Source organism: Falco peregrinus, chromosome 1 (genome assembly GCF_023634155.1).
Source record: "Falco peregrinus isolate bFalPer1 chromosome 1, bFalPer1.pri, whole genome shotgun sequence".
Classification (NCBI taxonomy): Eukaryota; Metazoa; Chordata; class Aves; order Falconiformes; family Falconidae; genus Falco; species Falco peregrinus.
In genome coordinates, this window is record NC_073721.1 from 10753807 (window position 1) to 10774446 (window position 20640).

At 39.3% G+C, this 20640-nt stretch overlaps 1 protein-coding gene across 1 annotated transcript in view; it reads left to right on the top strand.

Annotated features, from left to right (window-relative positions):
• Window positions 1–20640, top strand: part of RET (ret proto-oncogene) — an 88263-nt gene that overhangs the window by 56598 nt on the left and 11025 nt on the right. Inside the window, exons 9-16 of the mRNA XM_055792443.1 lie at window positions 841–951; window positions 4756–4875; window positions 6469–6725; window positions 7880–8027; window positions 11498–11605; window positions 13201–13415; window positions 13522–13644; window positions 16564–16634. Coding sequence (XP_055648418.1) covers window positions 841–951; window positions 4756–4875; window positions 6469–6725; window positions 7880–8027; window positions 11498–11605; window positions 13201–13415; window positions 13522–13644; window positions 16564–16634 — 1153 coding nt within the window. The remainder of the gene's footprint in view (window positions 1–840; window positions 952–4755; window positions 4876–6468; window positions 6726–7879; window positions 8028–11497; window positions 11606–13200; window positions 13416–13521; window positions 13645–16563; window positions 16635–20640) is intronic.

The following is a 20640-nucleotide window of genomic DNA, read 5'->3' on the forward strand; positions in this document are numbered from 1 at the left end:
TTGTAGTTGTGCACTTGACTTCCATAGATATAAACTGATTTATTCTAGCTGGACAATGTGGTATAGTAAACTACACAGAGGCTGGGGCTAAAAAAATGAATTGTATTACCCAAATGAAATATGCACTGGGAAGGAAAATGAGGTTAAGCTGGAATGGTCGTTCTTGATGTTGGCTGCCGTGATGTCGAACGTGATACATAAAACGCCAGGTAGTGAGTTGGGTTTGCAGCAGTGTAACTGGGATGGCTAACTTATGGGTTGCAAGATAATCTCTGCAACCACGAATTGAGTTTGGAAGATAGCAGTGAGCCTCTGAGCAGGTTATGTGCCACAGACAGTGGGTGAGCGCAGGAGCAGTGTTTCTGGTGTCACTGGTTTCTGTGGGCTGGCACACAGATCTGACAGGTGACTCTTGCCTCTTCCAGAACAATGCTTCTGTGCTGATGCTTTACCCCTTCAAAACTCACGAGTGTCACAAATTCCCTTCGACTGCTTGTACCTTTCATGTTCAAGTATGTGTGAAATTGAGTAGAGACATCCTCAGCTGCGAAAGCCACTTTTCAGTCTCAAAACGGTCAGCTAGCTCGTTTTCAAGTAATACTGTAACTGCAAGTGACATGCCCGAAGGGCTGTCAGAATCAGAAAATATAGTGGAAAATAAGTTTCTTCCACTTGCTTTTGCCTGTTTACTTTAGCAGATGATATTTATGTTCATAGATCTTTCCTTTAAAAAGAAAAGCAGCCTGTGCTTTGGTGTGTTAGCGTGCACTGAAGAGATGCAATAAGTTTTGCTACAAAGCCTGGTGGTATTTGTGCAGCTGCCTATTTCTGTGTTAACAGGGATCACCACAAACTATTCCACGTGCACCCCCAGCATCAAGACTTGTCCGGACGGCGTCTGTGATGTGATTGAGAGCAAAGACCCGGCCGTGTGCCCCCAAGACTGCACAAGTATGGAAATGTTTTAGGGTGGGCTTTTCCGTGTCGCCGCTGATTGCCGTTCAGTTTCCACTTTCTTGATCCCAGATACTTTTACAAATACTTCATGTATTTAGCATCTTTGCGTTGTCATACCTGCATTTGAGTCATACAAGAGTGTTAAGGCTACAGGGACCTGTTCTTTTTTGAAGCCAGTCAGCCAACATCTATTGTCTGGCAGTGATGGAAAGATGAATTTCTCTCAGTAATTCCCGTTTTGCCCCGCCGTTAATTGGCAGGTAGTGCTTTTCAGTGGAGGTATTTGCTGCAACAGGTATAGATTTTAGGCAAGTTAATGCCCGATTTCCAGACTTTAGTGCAGTAGGGTAGAATCCATGCCTATTTGAACTCCAATTTAAATAAGCACGAAGAAACACATTTCAATTTAAAATAAACGTGCTTATGGAGGATCATCTGGGGAAATGCACCTGGCCTTTTTTGACAGGTGGCAATCAAAATGATCCAATGCCTTATCTATTTGAGGGTACAAGCAGCAATTCATATGAACAGCATCTATGAAGGAAAAACTGAAACGCGGTTGTGTTTTTTTCTTGAATACATCTTTCGTCATTCCACTCGTGTAACTGCCCATACCTGCGAGTTCATAAATCACCCTGAAGATGTAAAGGTTAGAAAAACAGTGTATGGCACTTGAGCAATTTCAGTCTTCCACGAGATGATAATTTTTAAGTGGATCTTTTAATCTATCAGTATCTAATTCGGGAATAAAGCATAGATGTTTCTTGAATAATTCTTCTGGCTCTGACTTTGTGTACTCCAAGTTTACATTTTAAATTGGAGTCTTAGAGGAGCTAGCATTTTCTTACAGAGCAGGATTTATATTATTGTGTAAATCGAATAAATAAAGAGGCATCTTTGTATTTCTTACTTGCAAGAATGGGGTTTTGTATTGTAAATGACTTAGAAAAATAATTATTTCATTAAAGTGCATAAAAACAATCCTCAATGTGGCAGAAATGCTTGAAGTGAATGCAAGTAACTTATCTAATCATCTGAAAAGAATTCTTTGCTGGTAGTAACCACAATCAGTTGTCGTGCTAAAAGTAGAAATATTTATGCCAGAGGCTGCAATGCTAAAACATGTAATCTGCAACATATGCTGCAGCATCAGATGTTTTGCTCAACAGAAGCCTGAAAGAAATACTGTTTTATTAGGTAATAGAAGCAGGCAAGTAAGACAAGCTTTCAAGATGTTATGTATGCCTTTTTAATGCCTGAGTTGGATAATTTTATACATAATTTGATGCAATTCAGAACCTGGGCTGGTACCCAAAAGCAGTATGTTTACAGACAAAGAAATGAGTGTGTTTTGGAAGTTCAGAGATGCAGGAGTACCATTAATAAATCAGCTTTTACTGGCAGGGGACATTTCCTTGGGAATGGCAAGCAATAAATAGAAAGTCCTAGATGTGTTAAGATCAAGGATACTCTTTAAGTACAGACAGTTGCTAAAATACTTCTCTTTTTTTTTTTTAATTCATCTATCATTATGATGGCTATGTACTTAAGTCCCAAAATTGCTTTCTCAAACTAACACTATGAATGTTACATTGAAGGGCACTCAGCTGCAACAACTGGTGCTCTGGCAGTGCCTATCAAATAGAAGCAACCTAGCAGCATCCTAAGCAAGAGGCTTTCTTGTAGTAACTGCTTCAGGGCTGGTTGCAGTGTGTGGATCTGGCTAAACAAACAATTATAAATAATCTGACCTTTGCAGGTTCCTTTGAACTTTGGCTTTCTGATAATGGAAAAAAAAAATTACAGCACTTAGGCTTCTGCCTTACTTTGTACATGTTTGTCTTCAGTGATAGCGAGACATCATCTTTGGTTTTGTCCAACACTCGATGATTTTGCTGTCTGAATTTCTGGAGCTTCTACACAGTGTGGTATAGGGCCATGTTTTTTCCTTTTTTCAGCTGACCTTGGAGCAGGGAAAGCTCTTTCCCACTACAGGGCAATGGAAACAGATGATGATTTAAAACAGCAGCATCTGAAGCACTATGCATTTCAAAACAACATTGATAACTCTTGGAATTTTCCTACCAGCAGCATGTTGGTGAAAAATATACTTTTGGGTCTCTGGAATGCATATAGGATGCTCCATGTTTCCACTGTACACCTGCAATGACAATGTACTGCCCCTTTCCCTGCTGTATAAACCCCCTTTGTCTCCAAGTCTCTTGCGCAAGAACAGTTTCGCTAGGACCTGTTCATCCCCTGCTTCCCCCTTCTTCCAGGTCCTCAAACATTGGCGGCTATAGCTAAATACATATGACTTTTGTGAGGCTATTGGAAACTATTTCACCACCTCTTCACAATAAAGTTGGCTGGTGGGGGAATAATGGAGAATTTTTAGGAACGTCAACACTTCTTTGAACAAGAGTCAGCTCAGAGAGCAGTGATGCAGCACAGGCTCTCCCAAAATTAACCAGCTGAGCTGCACAGTTTAGTAGATGTGGCCTCTCTAGAAAGATTGCCAAAATCTCTTTTACTTAAATACTCAAGTCCCTGTCTCACTTCTGAAAAAGAATGTTTACCTTTATGTTGCCAAAAAATACCCTCTGCCTCAATTTGCATTACGCATACAGAGTAATGTAAAAGAAACAGTCATTTGCTGTACTGTCAACTTAGATGGGATAGAGGAAAATGAGCTGAAATAAAGAGTATATTGAAGTCAACTTTGTAATCTTGTGAATCCCTGTCTGATTTAGTGTTTTTTTTCTGGAAGGCAGCTAGATTTGCAGAGCTTGGTTGGCTTCTGTGTATACAATGCTGCTTGTGATTAAAGGCAGTTTATACGTTAAAAATGTCACAACTGATGGTCATTTTTGTAATACAGGCAGAAAAAAAGTTACTTACTTGGAAATACAGTTGCAATTACTCTGCACGAAGAACCCCTGCTTGAAATCAAGGGTAGTTCTGTACGAGTTTTTGCACTTTTTCCTTAATATTAAAAAATGCAGTTTTAGATAAGGCAAAATTCATTTTTTGTCACTTACACTCGGTGCTTACTCTTAGTGCTTTCACTAGACTGTCCCATGGCATTTTACAGATGTGATTAAGTAACGTTACCTCCACTTGACAGTGGAATAAATGATTTCTAGAACAGTATGCTGACTTTTCCAAGGTAAGAGGAAATTGGCATCAGAACCAGGAACAGAACTCAAGTCTGTGGACCACTGGTCTGTACCACTGGACTGTACATCAACTCATGAGTGAAAAAATACCTAAACCAATGGTGGAGATAAACTAAAATAAGTGGACTAGAGAAGGTATTTTAGGGAGAATTTTAAAATGTAAGATGACCTCACTGCTACAGAACCGTAATGCTTTGTTGAGGACACTTAGGACAGCCATGAGATGATCATTTGAGGTAGATACTTGGCATTAAATAATGGGATTCTAAACAAAGTTTAAGAGGGTACTTGAAATTAGGTAAGTATCCCAACTATGTAATGCAAAGATAATGATTATGTTTTTATTATAGATAAATTTTAATGTAGAGTCTTCCATAATGGAAATAACTGCTAATCAGGTCTAATGCTGAAGCAGTCCAAGGTCCCCTCATTTCAGGATGTCAGACATTTCAGAATTTAGACTCTCCCCTAATTCCCAGGAATTGCTGTCATTAGCGCTGCACCGTTTGATTTCATATACATACCAGGATAAACCCATGGAAAACTTTGAGCTTTTTTTTTTTTTTTTTTTCCATTTAACTACATGTGAGATTCTTAGCTTGTGTCTGTATTTGATTAGGTGGAAACATTATTGGTGGTCATGGGAAAGGCACTGGAAATCTTGGAATTAAGTCAGGACATGGAATTTGTTACTGCTTCCCAAGACAGAACTGTTACTGTGAGAAAGATGATATCAAGGGTAAGTCTAAACATTATCTGCTGTTCTCATATGAATCTATTTCTCTGTTTGTATCTACCATCTGTATATATACAGCGATCTAAACTTGTGGGCATGTTAATAAGCAGTATCTTTGGTCAGAGACTGCTAATATAAAATTAATTAAGAACTGGCACCTTGACTTCTACTATAGAGTCTGAAAACTTCCAGAGGGGATTATTTCTAGCCTTGGCTAAAGATTCCTTTTTACCCATTACTACATGACAAACAGGTTGGTCGTCCTTTGATTTCCAGTAGCATTTGCATTTCAGTGAGACTCACCTGATATTTGCAAAGACAGCTAGGAGAATTAGAATAACGACTTCTGTTATTTTCAGGTAATTCCAGCTTCCTAATCACCTCCTGAAAATCTTGGCTTCAAAATGTCAGAGATAGCCAGCACCCCTTGTGTTAGGCAGAGGAGTGGATTACTTTTCTCACTGACCTTTGTTTAGACAGAAAATCTCTACGCAGTTGTCTGAAACGGATTGATTTAATTGGTGGGGGTTTTTACAATTTAAAATCAATTTTATTATTGCTAATAATAAACACAACATGAAATATTTTGCATCTCTAAACCAGAATTGTTTAGAATTTATCTTAGTTTGCTCTTTTCAGTAATTTTTCTATTGACATAAGAAAAAAAGGAAGCATAAAGTTCTTGCTTTTATCCTTTTTTTTCCTTCTTTTTTCCACACCCCCACCCCCACCCCCACCACCCCACCACCCTTCTACAAAGGTATTGTGCTGTTGCCACTTCTGAGGTGCAGCTTGCAGGTGTAGCTGGATTCACTATGTATCTGAAGTCAGGATTGTCTGATGGACAGCAGTACAAAGACACTATTTTGGATCTTGGAGTTTTTTCATTAAGTGACCGCCTAGGATGTGGTCTAGGGGTGTTTAGACTTCAGGAAACTTCGTTTCCGCAGTAAGACACTAAAAGTGGTTCTCCAAAAGGGGAAGGAGTAAATGGAGAGGAAAAAACCATATTACTTCAGAAGCAGTTGCAGCATTAGGCAACGTTTTCAGAAACAATTATTTAGTTAAATAAAAAGCAGAAATATTCAAGGTCTCCTTATAATCTAAAAAGGTGAAGAGAAATATTCTTTAATATCTAACAGTTGACATAATGAATTAAATACATATGTGAAGAAGATTTTGTTTGATGGGTTGCATGGCTCCAACATAAACTGTTTTCCCCAAGCAAAATTCAGTTAGAGGTCTCCAGGGAGACAAGTGGTATCAGATCAATATATGGTAGGCTGGGTCTAAAGAAGAGTGTCAGAAGTAGCCTACATCTATCAGGATAAGGAACAGGGGGTCAAGCTAGCTATCCTTACATTTACAGAGGCAGTTAGGCAGACAATTACCTGATGGTGTCCAAAAAAAAAAAAAAAAAAGAATTGGTAGGTGCAGTGGGCGTATTTGCAAGTTCTCAAATTTCACTCAGAATTAGCTTATAAAGTCTTCTAAATTATTTTAAGTTCTGTTTCTGTTTGCACCTGTGTGCGTGACATGCACTGCTAAATCAGGAGACAACAAGCAAAGTTCTAAGGAGCTCTTCTCGGTCCACAGAGCAACTATGTGATGACGTATGCAAGACTGTGATAGCAGGGGCAGTGCTGCTGTCCTTCATCATCTCCGTGCTGCTTTCCTCCTATTTCATCCATCGTTACCACAAGAACTCTCCAAAGGCCCCTATCGCCTCTGCAGAAATGACGTTCCGGCGCCCAGCCCAGTCCTACCCCATCAGTTATTCTTCCACTAATGTCCGCCGGCCTTCTTTAGATTCCATGGAGAACCAGGTGTCTGTAGACACCTTTAAAATACCAGTAAGCCTGATGTCATTTTGCACGCTCTTTTCTAATGTCTGTCTTGTTCCAAAAGAATGTTGTTTATGCATGCAGGAAATGTTACAAAAATGCAATTATTCATAGAAATATCCAACTCAAGTAACTAAATTGGAAATCAAGTGTACTGGCCAGGAACTGAATATATTTAATGAGTAATTGGATAAACAGTATAATTTATAAGGCCAGTATATTTTTCCACTTTTGTTATGTTTTAATATACTGTAACATCATATTTCTGATTTGAGCGGATGTTTTTTTCTAAATGTAACTGTGCATTTGACAGTAGTGTTGTTTTACTGTAATATCATGAAAATAATACTAACAATCAGCAGGTTTGTAGTCTGTGATGAGCCATAGTACTACTACAAAACAAAACCAAACCCCTGCTAAGATCTGTCCCTGATCTCTGATATACAGACTGTAGGTGTCAGTTGGAGTGGGAGTTTTATCCACATTTTACGGATTTTTGCCCAGGCATGCTGTCTTACCTTTCTTCTGTGTTGAATTGTACACTACCCAGATGCTTGCCAGCTGGTATGTTTTCACAGACCAACACGGTAGAGCTGCCACTTTGGATGACATACGTGGCAGCATCGGAGCTATTTGAATGTTAGATATCAAGGTCTTCACAGACCTTGTGCTCTATTCGCTTTAATTTCTTGTCTGGTTTGTACATCTGTCATCCTTTTGTATCCTTAAGACTTAATAACACTAATTTCATAAGAGGAGGATTGTTGTCTTTGATGAATTCTTAAGGGAAAGCCTTATGCTGTGAGGAAAACTGAGTTACTTCTCTGTGAAGTCCAAGGTCACGTAATCTTAGTTATTCTGAAAGCAAGCATTTGCCCTGTGTCACTTCATTTTTCGTTTATACCCAGTTTCCCAGACCTGTAAATAAAATCCATTATCCATAGACTACATGTATAGTGTGTTTTGAAGGAGTTGTTTTTAAGGTAATGGAAGAAACACTTGCAAAATGCCTAGAGATTCAGAAGATTTTATAGGAATACACTGATATTGATAAAAAGAGCAATCAAACGTTTTACGCTGAAGTGTACCTCTTCCTGAAAAATGCTCTCCTATTGAACATTAATGCTTCGGGTGTAGCTATTCACTCCTTTTCTCTCATGCAGGAAGATCCAAAGTGGGAATTCCCTCGGAAGAACCTAGTTCTGGGCAAGACTCTTGGAGAAGGAGAATTTGGAAAGGTCGTCAAGGCAACAGCATTCCGACTCAAGGGAAGGGCTGGCTATACCACTGTAGCGGTGAAAATGTTAAAAGGTACATTCCCATCGGGGTCTGAAACGATCTGAAAACTATTTGTTATAAACTCTAAATGGATGTTAAGAGGGGTAGCATGAAAGTGAAAGGTCAGCTAAAGCCAGCCGGTGCTGCAGCCTCCATTTCTTCCAGCATTCTGTTGTATTCTGACAGCTTTTTGGCTTTAGGAGCTAGCATCACATTGATCCAAGAAAGTAATTTCCACAAACCTAGTTAACAATGTGCAAGGAGCCTGTGTCTTAACATAGCAAATCTATTATGTTTTGTTCGGAATTGATGGAAGTATTGCAAGGCTTTGTTAAAGCTTTCTGATATTTTTTTCCCCTCTACCCAGTTTTCTTTGACAGAGCTTTTAAAATAAATCCTGTTATAATCATGTCAAAAGACAGCACAGGCCTATTAAGTTACTTTTCTGATTGAGAATTCCATCTACTTTTATACTTTGTGATCTGCTTTTCAATTACTAGGAGCTCTGCCAAGCTGGCTTGAGTAGCCCAGTGCTGTCTCCTGGCGTCTTCAGTTTTTCCTATGTTAAAGCTGGGGAAAACAAAGTATGCCTAGATAATGTTAAGATGATAAAGCGAGACCTTGAGCTCAACCATTCACTGCTTGCTTATAAGTGAAACCATGGCATTATAGAAAAAATTTATAGTCATTACTACCATTTCTATTATGTGCAAGTATTTTTTTTAACTGCTTGAGTGGGAAGATGCTGCATCTCTCATCATTATACCAAAGAAATAAATGCGTTATGAAGTGCATGCCTGCGCTGGGAGAGCTTCAGTGGAGAATGGGTCATATGGAGGAAGTCTAGGAACTTTTTTCAGAAGGGAAGAGTAGTTAACCATTACCTGTAAAACTCAAGTAACGACCTGTATATCATTATCAATAGAATAGTCTCAGTTATTGGTTTACTTCACATTTATTAGTGCACTTAGCGTCACTGCTTTTTCTAGCACGTTTTCATCAACAGCGTGTGACTGAGTTAAGATTCCGAGACTTAGCGGTGAAAAAAGTTGCTTTTACTTGCAGGTAATTTAACATTCAGCTTTCCCCAGCTATTAAGAAGGAAAGAATTGACAGAATTGATAATGTGAAGGTGTAACCCTTTATTTTAAGCACCTTATTTTAATAAATTGATCTGACATTTACAGTAATACTTCAGGCTCTAATGAGTCCCCTTGTAATGTAAATGACATTGCAGACAGTCACCTAAAATTCCATTTTCCAACCTGACTGTGGAGAGAATTTGTCATTCTGCAAATATTTGTCTGTTGTTATGGGTTTAATAACTTCATTGTTAACAGGACAACTCCCAAGTACAAGAAATATTGCAGTAGTCCACTGTGGTCTTCATGATGCTGTCAGAAGTATATAAAGGACAGACAGTTTGGATTCAGGCCAGCCAACATCACCCATTTTTTCCCTGTAACAGAGGCAAAAGTGGGTAATTTTTCCAAGTATTAGGGACTCTGTGCTGCCTGATCTTTACAAGGGAGGTGTGTATACCAGTATGTTAATGGAGAAAGCCTCTTGCTCGTTGCTTAAAAGATACCTCCTGCCCGGGCTGTGCAGCTGGGCACAACCTGTGGTTAAGAGCATACCAGGCAGGACCTGCTAGGTCAGCTTGGTGTTATGTGCTGAGGAGGGAACAAGGAGCAGTAAGTAGCTGAGCCAAAGCAGTTTTGGAGCTATGGATGGAGATTTAAAGGAACAGAGGGATGATTTTTTCAGCCCGTTATTACCACTTTTCTCATATGAATTAAATCTGACCTCCTGCATGATAGGAATGGCCTCGTTACAACAAAACTGAAGGGGGAAACACCCACCGACGTGTAAATAGCCATTGTTTGCAATCTGTAAAAACAAGGGGCATAAAACTTCAGAGCTAATTGTCTCCATTTGTGTGCTATTGAAGCTAGTTTTTCTGGCAAACAAACAGGCATGGTACATGGGGAACACTGTTCTGTTCTTGCACATACCACACAGTTCCAGAGCTAAAAAAAAAGGACTTTCTCACAGGCATTAAGGTGATGATGTTCGTTTTTGGTTTACATAAACATTTTTTTTGTAGTCCCTCTCAGCAGTGAGAGACTATCCGATATTGCGCTCCCTGGGGCAGAAGACTCTGAAGTCTGAGTGAAGGTTCAGACTATAACATAATATGACAACAGCAGAGCTGTTCCCCATATATGAATCAATATTATTGATTTATAATTCTTATAAATTGGAAATCAAGTGTACTGGCCAGGAACTGAATATATTTAATGAGTAATTGGATAAACAGTATAATTTATAAGGCCAGTATATTCTTCCACTTTTGTTATGTTTTAATATACTGTAACATCATATTTCTGATTTGAGCGGATGTTGCGGGGAGATTATAAGAATATATCAGAATAAATGTTCCTGGCAGATACAAACATATAGTAGAACAGCATAACAAAATTATCATGACCAGGGCCAACTATTAGCATGTGTGTTTTAAATGTATAGATAAATATATCTTTTGTGCTTACAGCCTTTATGGGAAAACAAACAGTACGACACCAACGAGCAAAAGCTAAGCTTGTTTTTTATTAGCTGTAAGTAAAGGTGATTACACACTTGTCAACTGCCCCGTAATGATGCTTTGTTGGAACTATCCAGGCAGGTTCTGTGTGTCAGAGAGATTAAGGATGAGGCAGCAAAAGGGTTATCTCTGACCTATGGTATATTTATGACTAGGGGTTACCTTCAAGCCCCAGTGCGTTCAAAGAGGAAGTTTGTTAGTCAGAATTCTGCAAAAACAAAATGCTTGAAAGGCTAACAACACCTCTAGGGACTATATATTGTCACATGATTCCCACTGACATCAGCAAAGTCAACATAGTTGTCTGGCAGTAAAATCTATCCGAACTGGACTTTGAGCTGCTAAACTCCAAATCTGGATGTGTACTACAAGTGTAAGCCAGTAGACTAGTGGATTTTTAGTCCATCAAAAAAGGTATTTAGGAGGAGGGCTACATCATGGGAGCTAACTGAGCAGTCTTTTTTTTTTTTGTTTGATCAACATAAAATCTTGGCTTTCCTACGCTTCTGAAGCTTTTTTTTGCACTGATTCACCCTAAAAAGTTGCTTTAGAAAACTAGAAAATGTCTGTAATAATTTCATGGCATCTGCAAGACATTACAGACTCTGGTCCTGATTCTTGGCTGACCTACACTTTCTGTAGTCATCTGCATCAGGGCAGGGTGATGATTAGAGCAAGTTACCTAGCTAGAACAGCAGCAGTCCCATTCCGTTGGTTCTGACGTGAATGACTACAGGACCCTGCAGATGGGGAGATTTCTCTCCTGTGGGGAAGTATGGAGTTTTTCAACCTCGTGCTGATTTCAGGAGAAATTGTTGATCTCATACTTCAGACAGTATGTAGAGTTCTTGAGTAATGCTTTCCTAACCGCAGCTGTGTGTTTGGACTCTTTCTGCAGAAAATGCTTCCCAGAGTGAGCTGCGAGATCTGCTTTCAGAGTTCAACCTTCTGAAACAGGTGAACCATCCTCATGTCATCAAACTTTATGGAGCCTGCAGTCAAGATGGTAAATATTAGAAGCTCGTTATTAAGATGAAAACACGTCAAGCAAGGAAATAAAGAGCAGTTTTTTGACAGATCATTGCTTGGCAATCACTGAGCACCTCTTAAATTCGTCGCTGGCTGAAAAAATTAGGGACGTGTAAGAAAAGCAATGTTTGAAGGGAAGGGGAAATGCTAATTCGTGTAACTAAGCATGCTTCCTGTGTTTTTCTTCAGTACATGATTTTATTCTGAAGCTATTTTAAATGTCACGAACCTACTACCAATTCTTTTCCAATCAATACAGATTTTTATATTATGTTGATGCCCAGTGTCTTCAAATGTGGATTATATTTAAAGTTTAATGGAGTTGTTATTATTCATAGTAAAACAATGCTTTGAGGCCTGATCCAGGGAGTGAGATCTCCCTTTGAGGAAAAAAACCCATGAAACCAAACAAAAAAAAGACAACTACAGATCCTTTCATTAAAATATAGCTTGATAGTTAGATTGTTAATCAGTTTTCTTCCTCTTTCACAAAACTATTGTCACCTTCTTGTTGTGAAATAGTTGTTAAAAGCCACAATGATTGAAAGGTATATTTCAAGGGGGGAAATTTCACACACATGTATTATATACTGCCAGTGAAGCAAATTTTCGTTGTTGTGCATAGGAACTGATCTGAATAATTTCTGCTTGTTTTAAATGAGGTTGCGTGGCAACACCCTCTTCCTTTTGCCATCTGTAATTATGCAGCCTAAAATCACGGTATGCATGTTGCAACCTTGGGCAGGGGCCTGCTGCCTTTGCCCACCCTGTTCCGTTGCAAGTGGCACTTTTAATTGTAGGCAGAGAATATAATTCAGGGCTGAGTCATCTCTGAGTCTTAGTAAGGTAATGAACCAGCAGGGTGGGATATTTTTTTTTTCTTTTCATTACAATGTATTTTTTTCATCCCAAAGGGAGTTAATTGTTTCTGAGTCATAGGCTTTTAATAAATATCAAGTTAATTCATTAGCATATGAGGTGGGAGGGCTTTGATACAGTGGACAAATGTATTTAGCATTAAAGCACTGAGTGTATATTATTCATGTGGCTAATGAGGAGGAGAAACTAATGGATTGAAATGTCAGAATGCTTCTAAGTGCTCTGAAAAGGCACCTTAAATACAATACTGGAATTAGCTGATGATTTGTGAGCTCAGTATCTCATGCTCCAGAAAAAATTTGATCTTTTTTTTTAAGTTTTTCTAAGTTAGCCTGTTTCACAGATCAGATTTGTAAGAAGATTGTCTCTTTTCTAGTCTCAGATTATCTGGATGAGGGAATATGGGCAAGAGCCTGAATTATGCTTGATTTAGGCTGAAACCCACTCACTTTGCATAGAGGATGTAAACTAAAAATATTCTGTGATTCCACGGCTGACTAAGTGCCTTTCACGTAAAGGTCAGAGATGTCTGGAGCCTCTGACTCTGTTCAGAACCATGTGTTGATTAGCAGAGACATTTTTGGGGAGGAAAAAACCCAACCAAAACCAAAAAAACCCCACCCCAAAACCAAAAGAAACCCCAAAATGGTTACCTGGTAATTGTTTACTGATCAGTGTGTTTGTTTATTTCAGGCCCACTGTATTTAATTGTGGAATATGCTAAATACGGCTCCTTGCGCAGTTTTCTCAGGGAGAGTCGCAAGGTAGGACCAAGCTACGTGGGCAGCGATGGCAACAGAAATTCAAGTTATTTGGATAACCCTGACGAGAGAGCCTTGACAATGGGAGATCTGATTTCCTTTGCGTGGCAGATATCACGAGGAATGCAGTACCTTGCAGAAATGAAGGTAGGGCAGTGCAAAGTGATCAGAGCGTGTCCTTGCGATAGATGGACATGTCAGTGGTCGGTTCCTCACAAGTAGTATAAACACTGTTGTTGGTTTCTTCCAAAAGCTTGTCCATCGTGATTTAGCAGCGAGAAATGTATTGGTGGCAGAAGGACGCAAAATGAAGATTTCTGATTTTGGCCTCTCCCGTGATGTATATGAAGAAGATTCATATGTCAAGAGGAGCAAGGTACAGTGCACATGTAGTGGGAATTATTACCTCATCAAGAGAATGAATTTACGCTGCAGGACTTGAGCACAGAAGAAAAAAATAACAGCTATTTTTATTAACATGTTTAGAAACATGTTTAGAAACATTCCCTATTTTAAAGAAATAACAATGAAGATGAAGCAAAATTATGGGGTTTACCAGTGGGTCAGTAACATACGTGTGTAAAAGATGTGTCATATTTAAGTCACCGTTACCTCCTCCACCTCTTTGTTGACTCATCAACAAAAGCATTTTGTTTCTAATGCGTAAGAGTTAATAAAAGTAGAAGAAGGGTCGCTATTATGACTAAGGCCTTGGGGCAAGGAGAGGCTGGTAGAGCTGGGTTTGTTCAGCCTGAAGCAAAGAGGTCCCAGGGGGATGTTACTGCTGTGTATAAATGCCTGAGGGGAGGGAATAAAGCCAGCACAGCCAGGCTCTTCTCCTTGTGGTCCGCTCCAGTGACAGAACAAGAGGCAATGGGAGCTATTTGAAATACAAGAAATACTATTTAAAGACAAGAAAAAAACTTTACTGTAACAGTGATTGAACACCGCAACAGGCTGCCCAGGGAATCTTCATCCCTGGAGATACTCAAACCTGGCTGGAAAGGGTCTCAAGAAGCCTGCTGTGGCGGGGCCTGGCTGAGCAGGGGGGTGAGCTCCCTGCCCACCGCAGCAGTTCTGTGATGCTGTGAAAAGCTGCAAGAAAATATGTAAAGAGCAGGGTGAGATCTGCTAGTTTTTAAAAGCAGGGTGTCAAATAGACTGTAATAAATTATTTCTTTTTCTTGAGGCTAGAGTGTTCACACAGGATGCTTAAAAATAGCGTGTGTTTTGTTAACGTAAGTACAGAGGAATGACACCTTTTTGTCATTGTAGGAACTTTTAACTGTGAAGCTTTTTGCAGGTAGAGGGCAGTCCATCTGTAAATGAGGTGGGCCCTCTCATTTATCCAGTTCCTTACCACACTGCTTGAAAACACAAGCAAAAACCACCCTAATTTTTGTCTGTTTCTTTTCTATTCATAATTAAAAATATAAACAAAAAAATCCTAAGGAGCTGAAAAAGATGCAGACAGTTTCTATAAATATCCTTATTCCAGGAGTTACCACATCTATGTGGAGGACTTGAAGCAAAGCCCTCCTACAAATACTTCTAAATGTATGAAAGATACCAAATCTTAATCAAAATGGTAGATCAGAGGTCGGGGTAGATCAGGAGTTAATAAGTGCCAGAGGTTATTTAAAACGATTGTATTTTGCCTGCCACAGTAAATTGTTGCCAGGTGCCCAGGTACAGGTCCGTCTGCTCGCAATGCCCGCGGCAGGATTCAGCGTAGGCAACGTTTCACCTGGAGGACTGTGCAAAATAAATGTGATGGGAAGACGAGCTGTTGAGTCACATCACTGCTGCCCTGAAGAGAAATGCTTGAGCATAATCACTTTGAGACTAAGATGATAAATTGAGGCTTGTCATTTATTTGTTCTTGTAAGAAATACTGTCAAACACAGCAAATCCTGCTTTCTGCCGGTTTGCATCCGCCTGTCATTGACAGCAGAACTTTTACACGTCAGTCCCAGGCCAGGCCGTGACGTTCACTAACACTACTTTCTGTTGACTCTTTCTAACATGAGTAGTGTTGGTTCAGTTCCCTCTATGACTTCATATGAAAGAGTTAACAACGGAATTTTTGTGTGTGTGAAATTTTTTTATTTTTATGAAATCTGTGAATTTTTTATGACAAATACTGTGAATTTTCAGCTCAGCTTTCCCTGTTTTTTCAGGCCAGTTTGTGTGAATGTTTCATAAGTCAAAACAAGCTGCAAAGAAAAAAAAAATCCCACCTTTTGAGAGATGTGATCATATGTAAAAGGGCTTTGCTATGTTCATTTAGCTATCTTCTGGTGTATGTGTTTCACACTGATCTGTACCAGTTGCTCTGTATTTTAAGAGTGATGCATTTACATAAAGGCAGTTTCATTTTATTTGGTGGGGTGTTGATGTACTGAATGGATATTTTCTCTTTACTTCTGAGAAGCTCGCTGCTGTAGTATTATTCAGAGCCTAGCAAGCATCTGTCTGCTTGCATGGGGAAACAGGGAAAAGAAAAAAATTTAGAGGAAGGAAGGATAAGTTTCAAATCCTACTGGAACAGTTGTTGCGCATATATATATATGTGTGTATATATATATATATATATGAATCTCATGAGAACAAGTAAGGCAGATGAATGCTAGTGATATTGTGAAGGTTATGAAACATCTTGGAAATTTTGCAAAGCTGGGTTTTCATTAATATCTGGAGCAGATTTCTCAGATTTTATGAGTCAATTTCTGCCAGTGGGAGGTAGCAACTTGTAGATTCAATTTAGTAACCAGTAATCAAATATGACTGTGCAGGTACAGTTCTGAAACCAAAGGTATGTTAACATCTAGGCGCTTCTATTTATGCATCATACATAAATGAGTTAGCTCTTCCTCTTTGATCCCCATGCCCCACCAGTTTTGCATTTGCACATTTCCCAAAAGCAATGGGAAGACAGACATTCATGTTTGAAGAATATAAATAACTATTTGGATGAAACTCTTTGTTAAGAGGAGAGTTGAGTCTATCTGACTTACACTGATGACCATCTGGAGAAAAAAAAAAGCACCCCACCTTATCGCATGTAATTAGATTACTGAAGTATGTGGAATGACATGAATGAGTGATTTTACAAACTCTTAGAATTGTTCTCTTCACTGTTTTTCTTATGAAATTCCAAATTGTTCAGCCCATTGGAAAATAGTAGAGTATGGTTAGGGTACCTGGTACAGGTTTGAAAATAAATACCTTGGTTTTCCGCTTGGAAACTTAATTTTCTGACCAGTAATTGCAGTGTTGCTTCTCTTCCTCCCAGGGTCGGATACCTGTTAAATGGATGGCCATAGAGTCCCTATTTGATCATATCTATACAACACAGAGTGATGTGTAAGTGTAAATTCTTGCATTATTTATGGTTTCTGTACTTGTTTAAGGAGATGAGGGAGGAAGCACAACAAGGTACATAGTAGCTAAAGCTGTTGTTCTTACAAAGAGACGTGAAGAACACCAGCTGGCAACAATACATATGATTTCTGCTGTTGAACTAAATCTGAAGAAAATATTATCAGGTATTTAGGCACATAATTACTGTTGAAATCAACGAGGGTTGGATGTGTTCATGTGACAAGGTCGGCTTTGAATATACAGACAAAAATCATTAGTCTTTGCTAAAGGTAATGGTCATACCCAAACATCCCGATTCCTGTTAATCACTTGTCTGTAACACTTGCTGGTAAGTAAGGGATGGGGTGGGAAGAAAGGAAGAAGAATTTAATGCCTGGCCTCACTCCTATTGAGATCAATGACAAAACAGCAATTAATTTTAAGGACAGCCAGCCCAAACCTTAGGGGAACAGTCTGGCTCCGGTGCCAAGATGCAAGTTCATTTGCATGATTAGGGACACAGAGATCCTGAAGATGGATATGCGCTTGTCTCCACCTGTGATGATTAGGTGGCAAAGCAACCACAGCTGAGCTGTTTTCATGTCTGATAAGCAAGGAGCTAGGCAGAGGAGTGTGTATACACTTAACTCGGGATCAGATACTTTCATTTTTTTCCTCTCTGGGATGAGTGCTTCTTGTGACTACTCACCAGGCAGACACTAAACCTAAGTATTATTTATTTAGGAGAAAAAAAGTCTAAAGCACTACAAAAGCAGCAGTACTTATGTCTGATTTGCTGCTAGGTAGCATTTGGATACCTTCCAAATTTCCTGTGAATCAGAATCTGACTAGTATTTATTTACATTAAACTCAGCTGGTGTAAAACATACCGGTCACAGTGACATTCCGCTTTTGGGGAAAACACTTTGATAATAGCAGCATGTGCAAATAGGAACCTTTTGATTTGTACTTCTAAAATTATTTACATTCACTTTTTACTTTTCTCTCTGCAGGTCAGAGCAGTTTTAGTGACATAAAATATTTTGCTTGCCTTGGAAATTCCTTACAATATGAATTTCCAAAATATTTTCATTTACTTTGTTTCGCTTGGAGTAAGAAAAGAGAAAACATGGGGGTGATTCTCAGAAGAGTGTCAGTTCCACTTAGGTCTGCTTACAGTTTTTTCTGGGTCTTTTTTTATCCTCCTCACAATATCTGTTGTGCTGACCTGCTTCTCTACAGTGACTTTTCCCAGAGAATTGGTAAAATTCTTTTAAAGACTTCTTAGCGTATTTTTAATTTCATCATTTTCTGCAAAACAGATTTGTCACTATGGTTTGGGGCCAGAACAGATTGTGTTGTCATGTAACTGCGTCGTCTTTGATTGTTGATTGATCTTCTGGATCCAGTGCCATTCCTCCCCGTTTGTTTGCCTGATGGGCTGCTATTAAGCCCAGGAGCCCATCTCTTATACACGTAATACAAAGCCATGCAGAGATTGCCCAGCTGGCATCGAGCAAGCTAGCTCAGAGCCCTGGGCAGCACGCTGGTGCTGCGTAGCTTTGCTGCTTCCCAGATCTGGATAAGCATCCCCGTGTAAAGACATGCTGATTTACCAGCTTTCTTGGAGATGCATCAGGTATGCTTAACAGAGCGCTGCGTTGCGCTTTGTGTGTCCGCTTCAATACGATGACATTAAAGGTCTAAATATCTTATGTGGTGCCTTTGGCTCACTGGTGAGGTCACCTTCACTATTCATGTCATTATACATGAAGTAATCTAAGAGTGTTGTATAGCAGCTCCTTCAGGTGCCTACAGCACAACACTGAGACACACGGAGAGAGCTGCAGCGCAAATCCTCTCCAGTGCCAGTTCCATCAGTGCCATTCCAACAGCAGCAAACCCATAACTTAACTACTTTTTTTGCAGCAGTGGTTGTTAATTTAGATAATTACATTCACTGAAAATACTGTTTTATGAATATTCTTTGTTGTTTGCGGTGATGGAATTATATTTTAGTTGAACATATATATATTAATATACTCAACAACGATTCCAATATGCTTTTTCCCCGATGGTCTGTGTTTATGTTTTCCAGCCTCTTCCTTCTAAAGCCTTTCTGTATAGTTAGTGGTTAGCAGTGCTTAATAGCAGTACCGTTTCCCAGCATTTGCAAAATCCCATTTTTGCTTCAGAGGTGTATGACATCAGTGGAAAGCTAGCCTACTGTCTTCCTTTTCACATACTTTTCTTTCCTGACCTTCTCTGATTGCATTTTTATTCAGCAATAAACATAGCACAATGGGAAATTTTTCATCCCCCGTTTATCTTCCCATAGTACTTAATTTGTATAATGACCTGAAATCATTGCAGCATTCTACAGCGTTCTATTCTAATATGCCCATTTACTAAATAACTTTTAATTAAGAAATTATGCGTCTGATCCCTCCTTCTGTATTTTGTAAAATTCCTCTTACGCAGAAGAGGTGGATTTTAAAAATAAAACCTGCCATGCTACAAAGTTTATTTGAATTAATCATGGACAGAATTATAAGCTGATGGCAGAGCATAATTGGCCTCAAAAAGGGTATATGAGGAGGTATAATAATAAAGTCTATGAAAATGCTATAAATATTCATTAGCTTTCAAGAATGTGCAGAGTGATTAAAAATTAATTCAGTGAATGGCATTAGGGAGAAAAATGGCAGCATATCACTTGGGGCTGCCTGAGACTTGCTTTGGCTTCTCTGCCCATTTTGGAAGTTTTATTGCTGTACATCCAGGGTTCCCGTTCTTTTAAGCACAGGTGAAATGTGGTCAGGCAGGAGGTGAGGTTTGTGGCTAACATTTTGAGATGGAATTTTCAAAGGGAGGTAGACATTGCCATTTGGTTTGGCATTAGGTGTGTAACGCTTCCTAAAATCTTCTTAAAAGCAGAGTTTTCACAGATATTACCCAATGATGAGAGCACAAAACCTAACATTTCTCATAAGCTGTATGTACTTTTGCTTCCAGATGCATCCTATTGAGTACCCCCTTTGAGTGAGACAGTGTTGGCTGGTTTCCTTCAGTTTGAAGATGCAAATTTTGGCAGCTCGGTCGGTTGAGCAGCTTCAGAGTAATTTCTAGCTGCTTTGTGTCTTGAAAAAAGCTTTCCACTAAGGAAAGAAAACCATTTTTGCCTCTCTTCTCCTGGCCTGCCCTCCAAAAATGGATTAATTTAATCTATCTAAATACTTCCAACTCATTGAGCAAGATCTTTTGGTTTGAGCTCATCAATAAAGTAGGTTAAAGAAGTCACCATTTCTTCTGTTCATTTCAGAAAACAGTTTCTTCTGTCTTCTGTTCTATGCTGAACTATTTTAGGCATTTGGTATTTCAGAAATAAATTCCTTCTGCTTCTTTCATCAACTCTAAGATGAAAATTAAGTCCTGAATCACTGAAATGACCCAACAGACCAGCTGAAATCAAAGGTGTTGCTTATGGTTGAAATAAATACATTGTGCACATGAAGAAACACAACCTCATAGTCAAGACAGCAAACCAGTCCCTTGGTAACTGGTTGAGCCAGCCTGTGTAAATCCAGACAGTTATTTCTGAATAGGCCTATAAGGGCTAACTGGGGAGGTTAGACTCCCTTTGTAGCCAAAGGAAAAAGGGAGGCATCTCCAGGAGCACCCTACAGAAGAGGAATAAGCCTTTGGGCTGGGCCACCGTGGGAAGGACTTTCTCTTTCTGCTGTCTAGAGATGATGTGCCTTCCCAGGATACAGTTAGCTTTTGTCAGTGGATACAAGAGGCATATCCCTTGTCTTTACTGTCTTGGTGGGTAACCTTTTTAAGGAACGGTATTTGGGAACAAGATGGCCCTATACGCATCCGTACAGCCCCTCTGTCTTGGCAATGTCTTGGATTTCATTGGGCTTTCAGAACACTAGGAAGAGTTTTGTTGTGTGAAAGCCACACTAAGTTCTTGAAACCTACTGCTCGAAATAAAGTCTCATTTTCT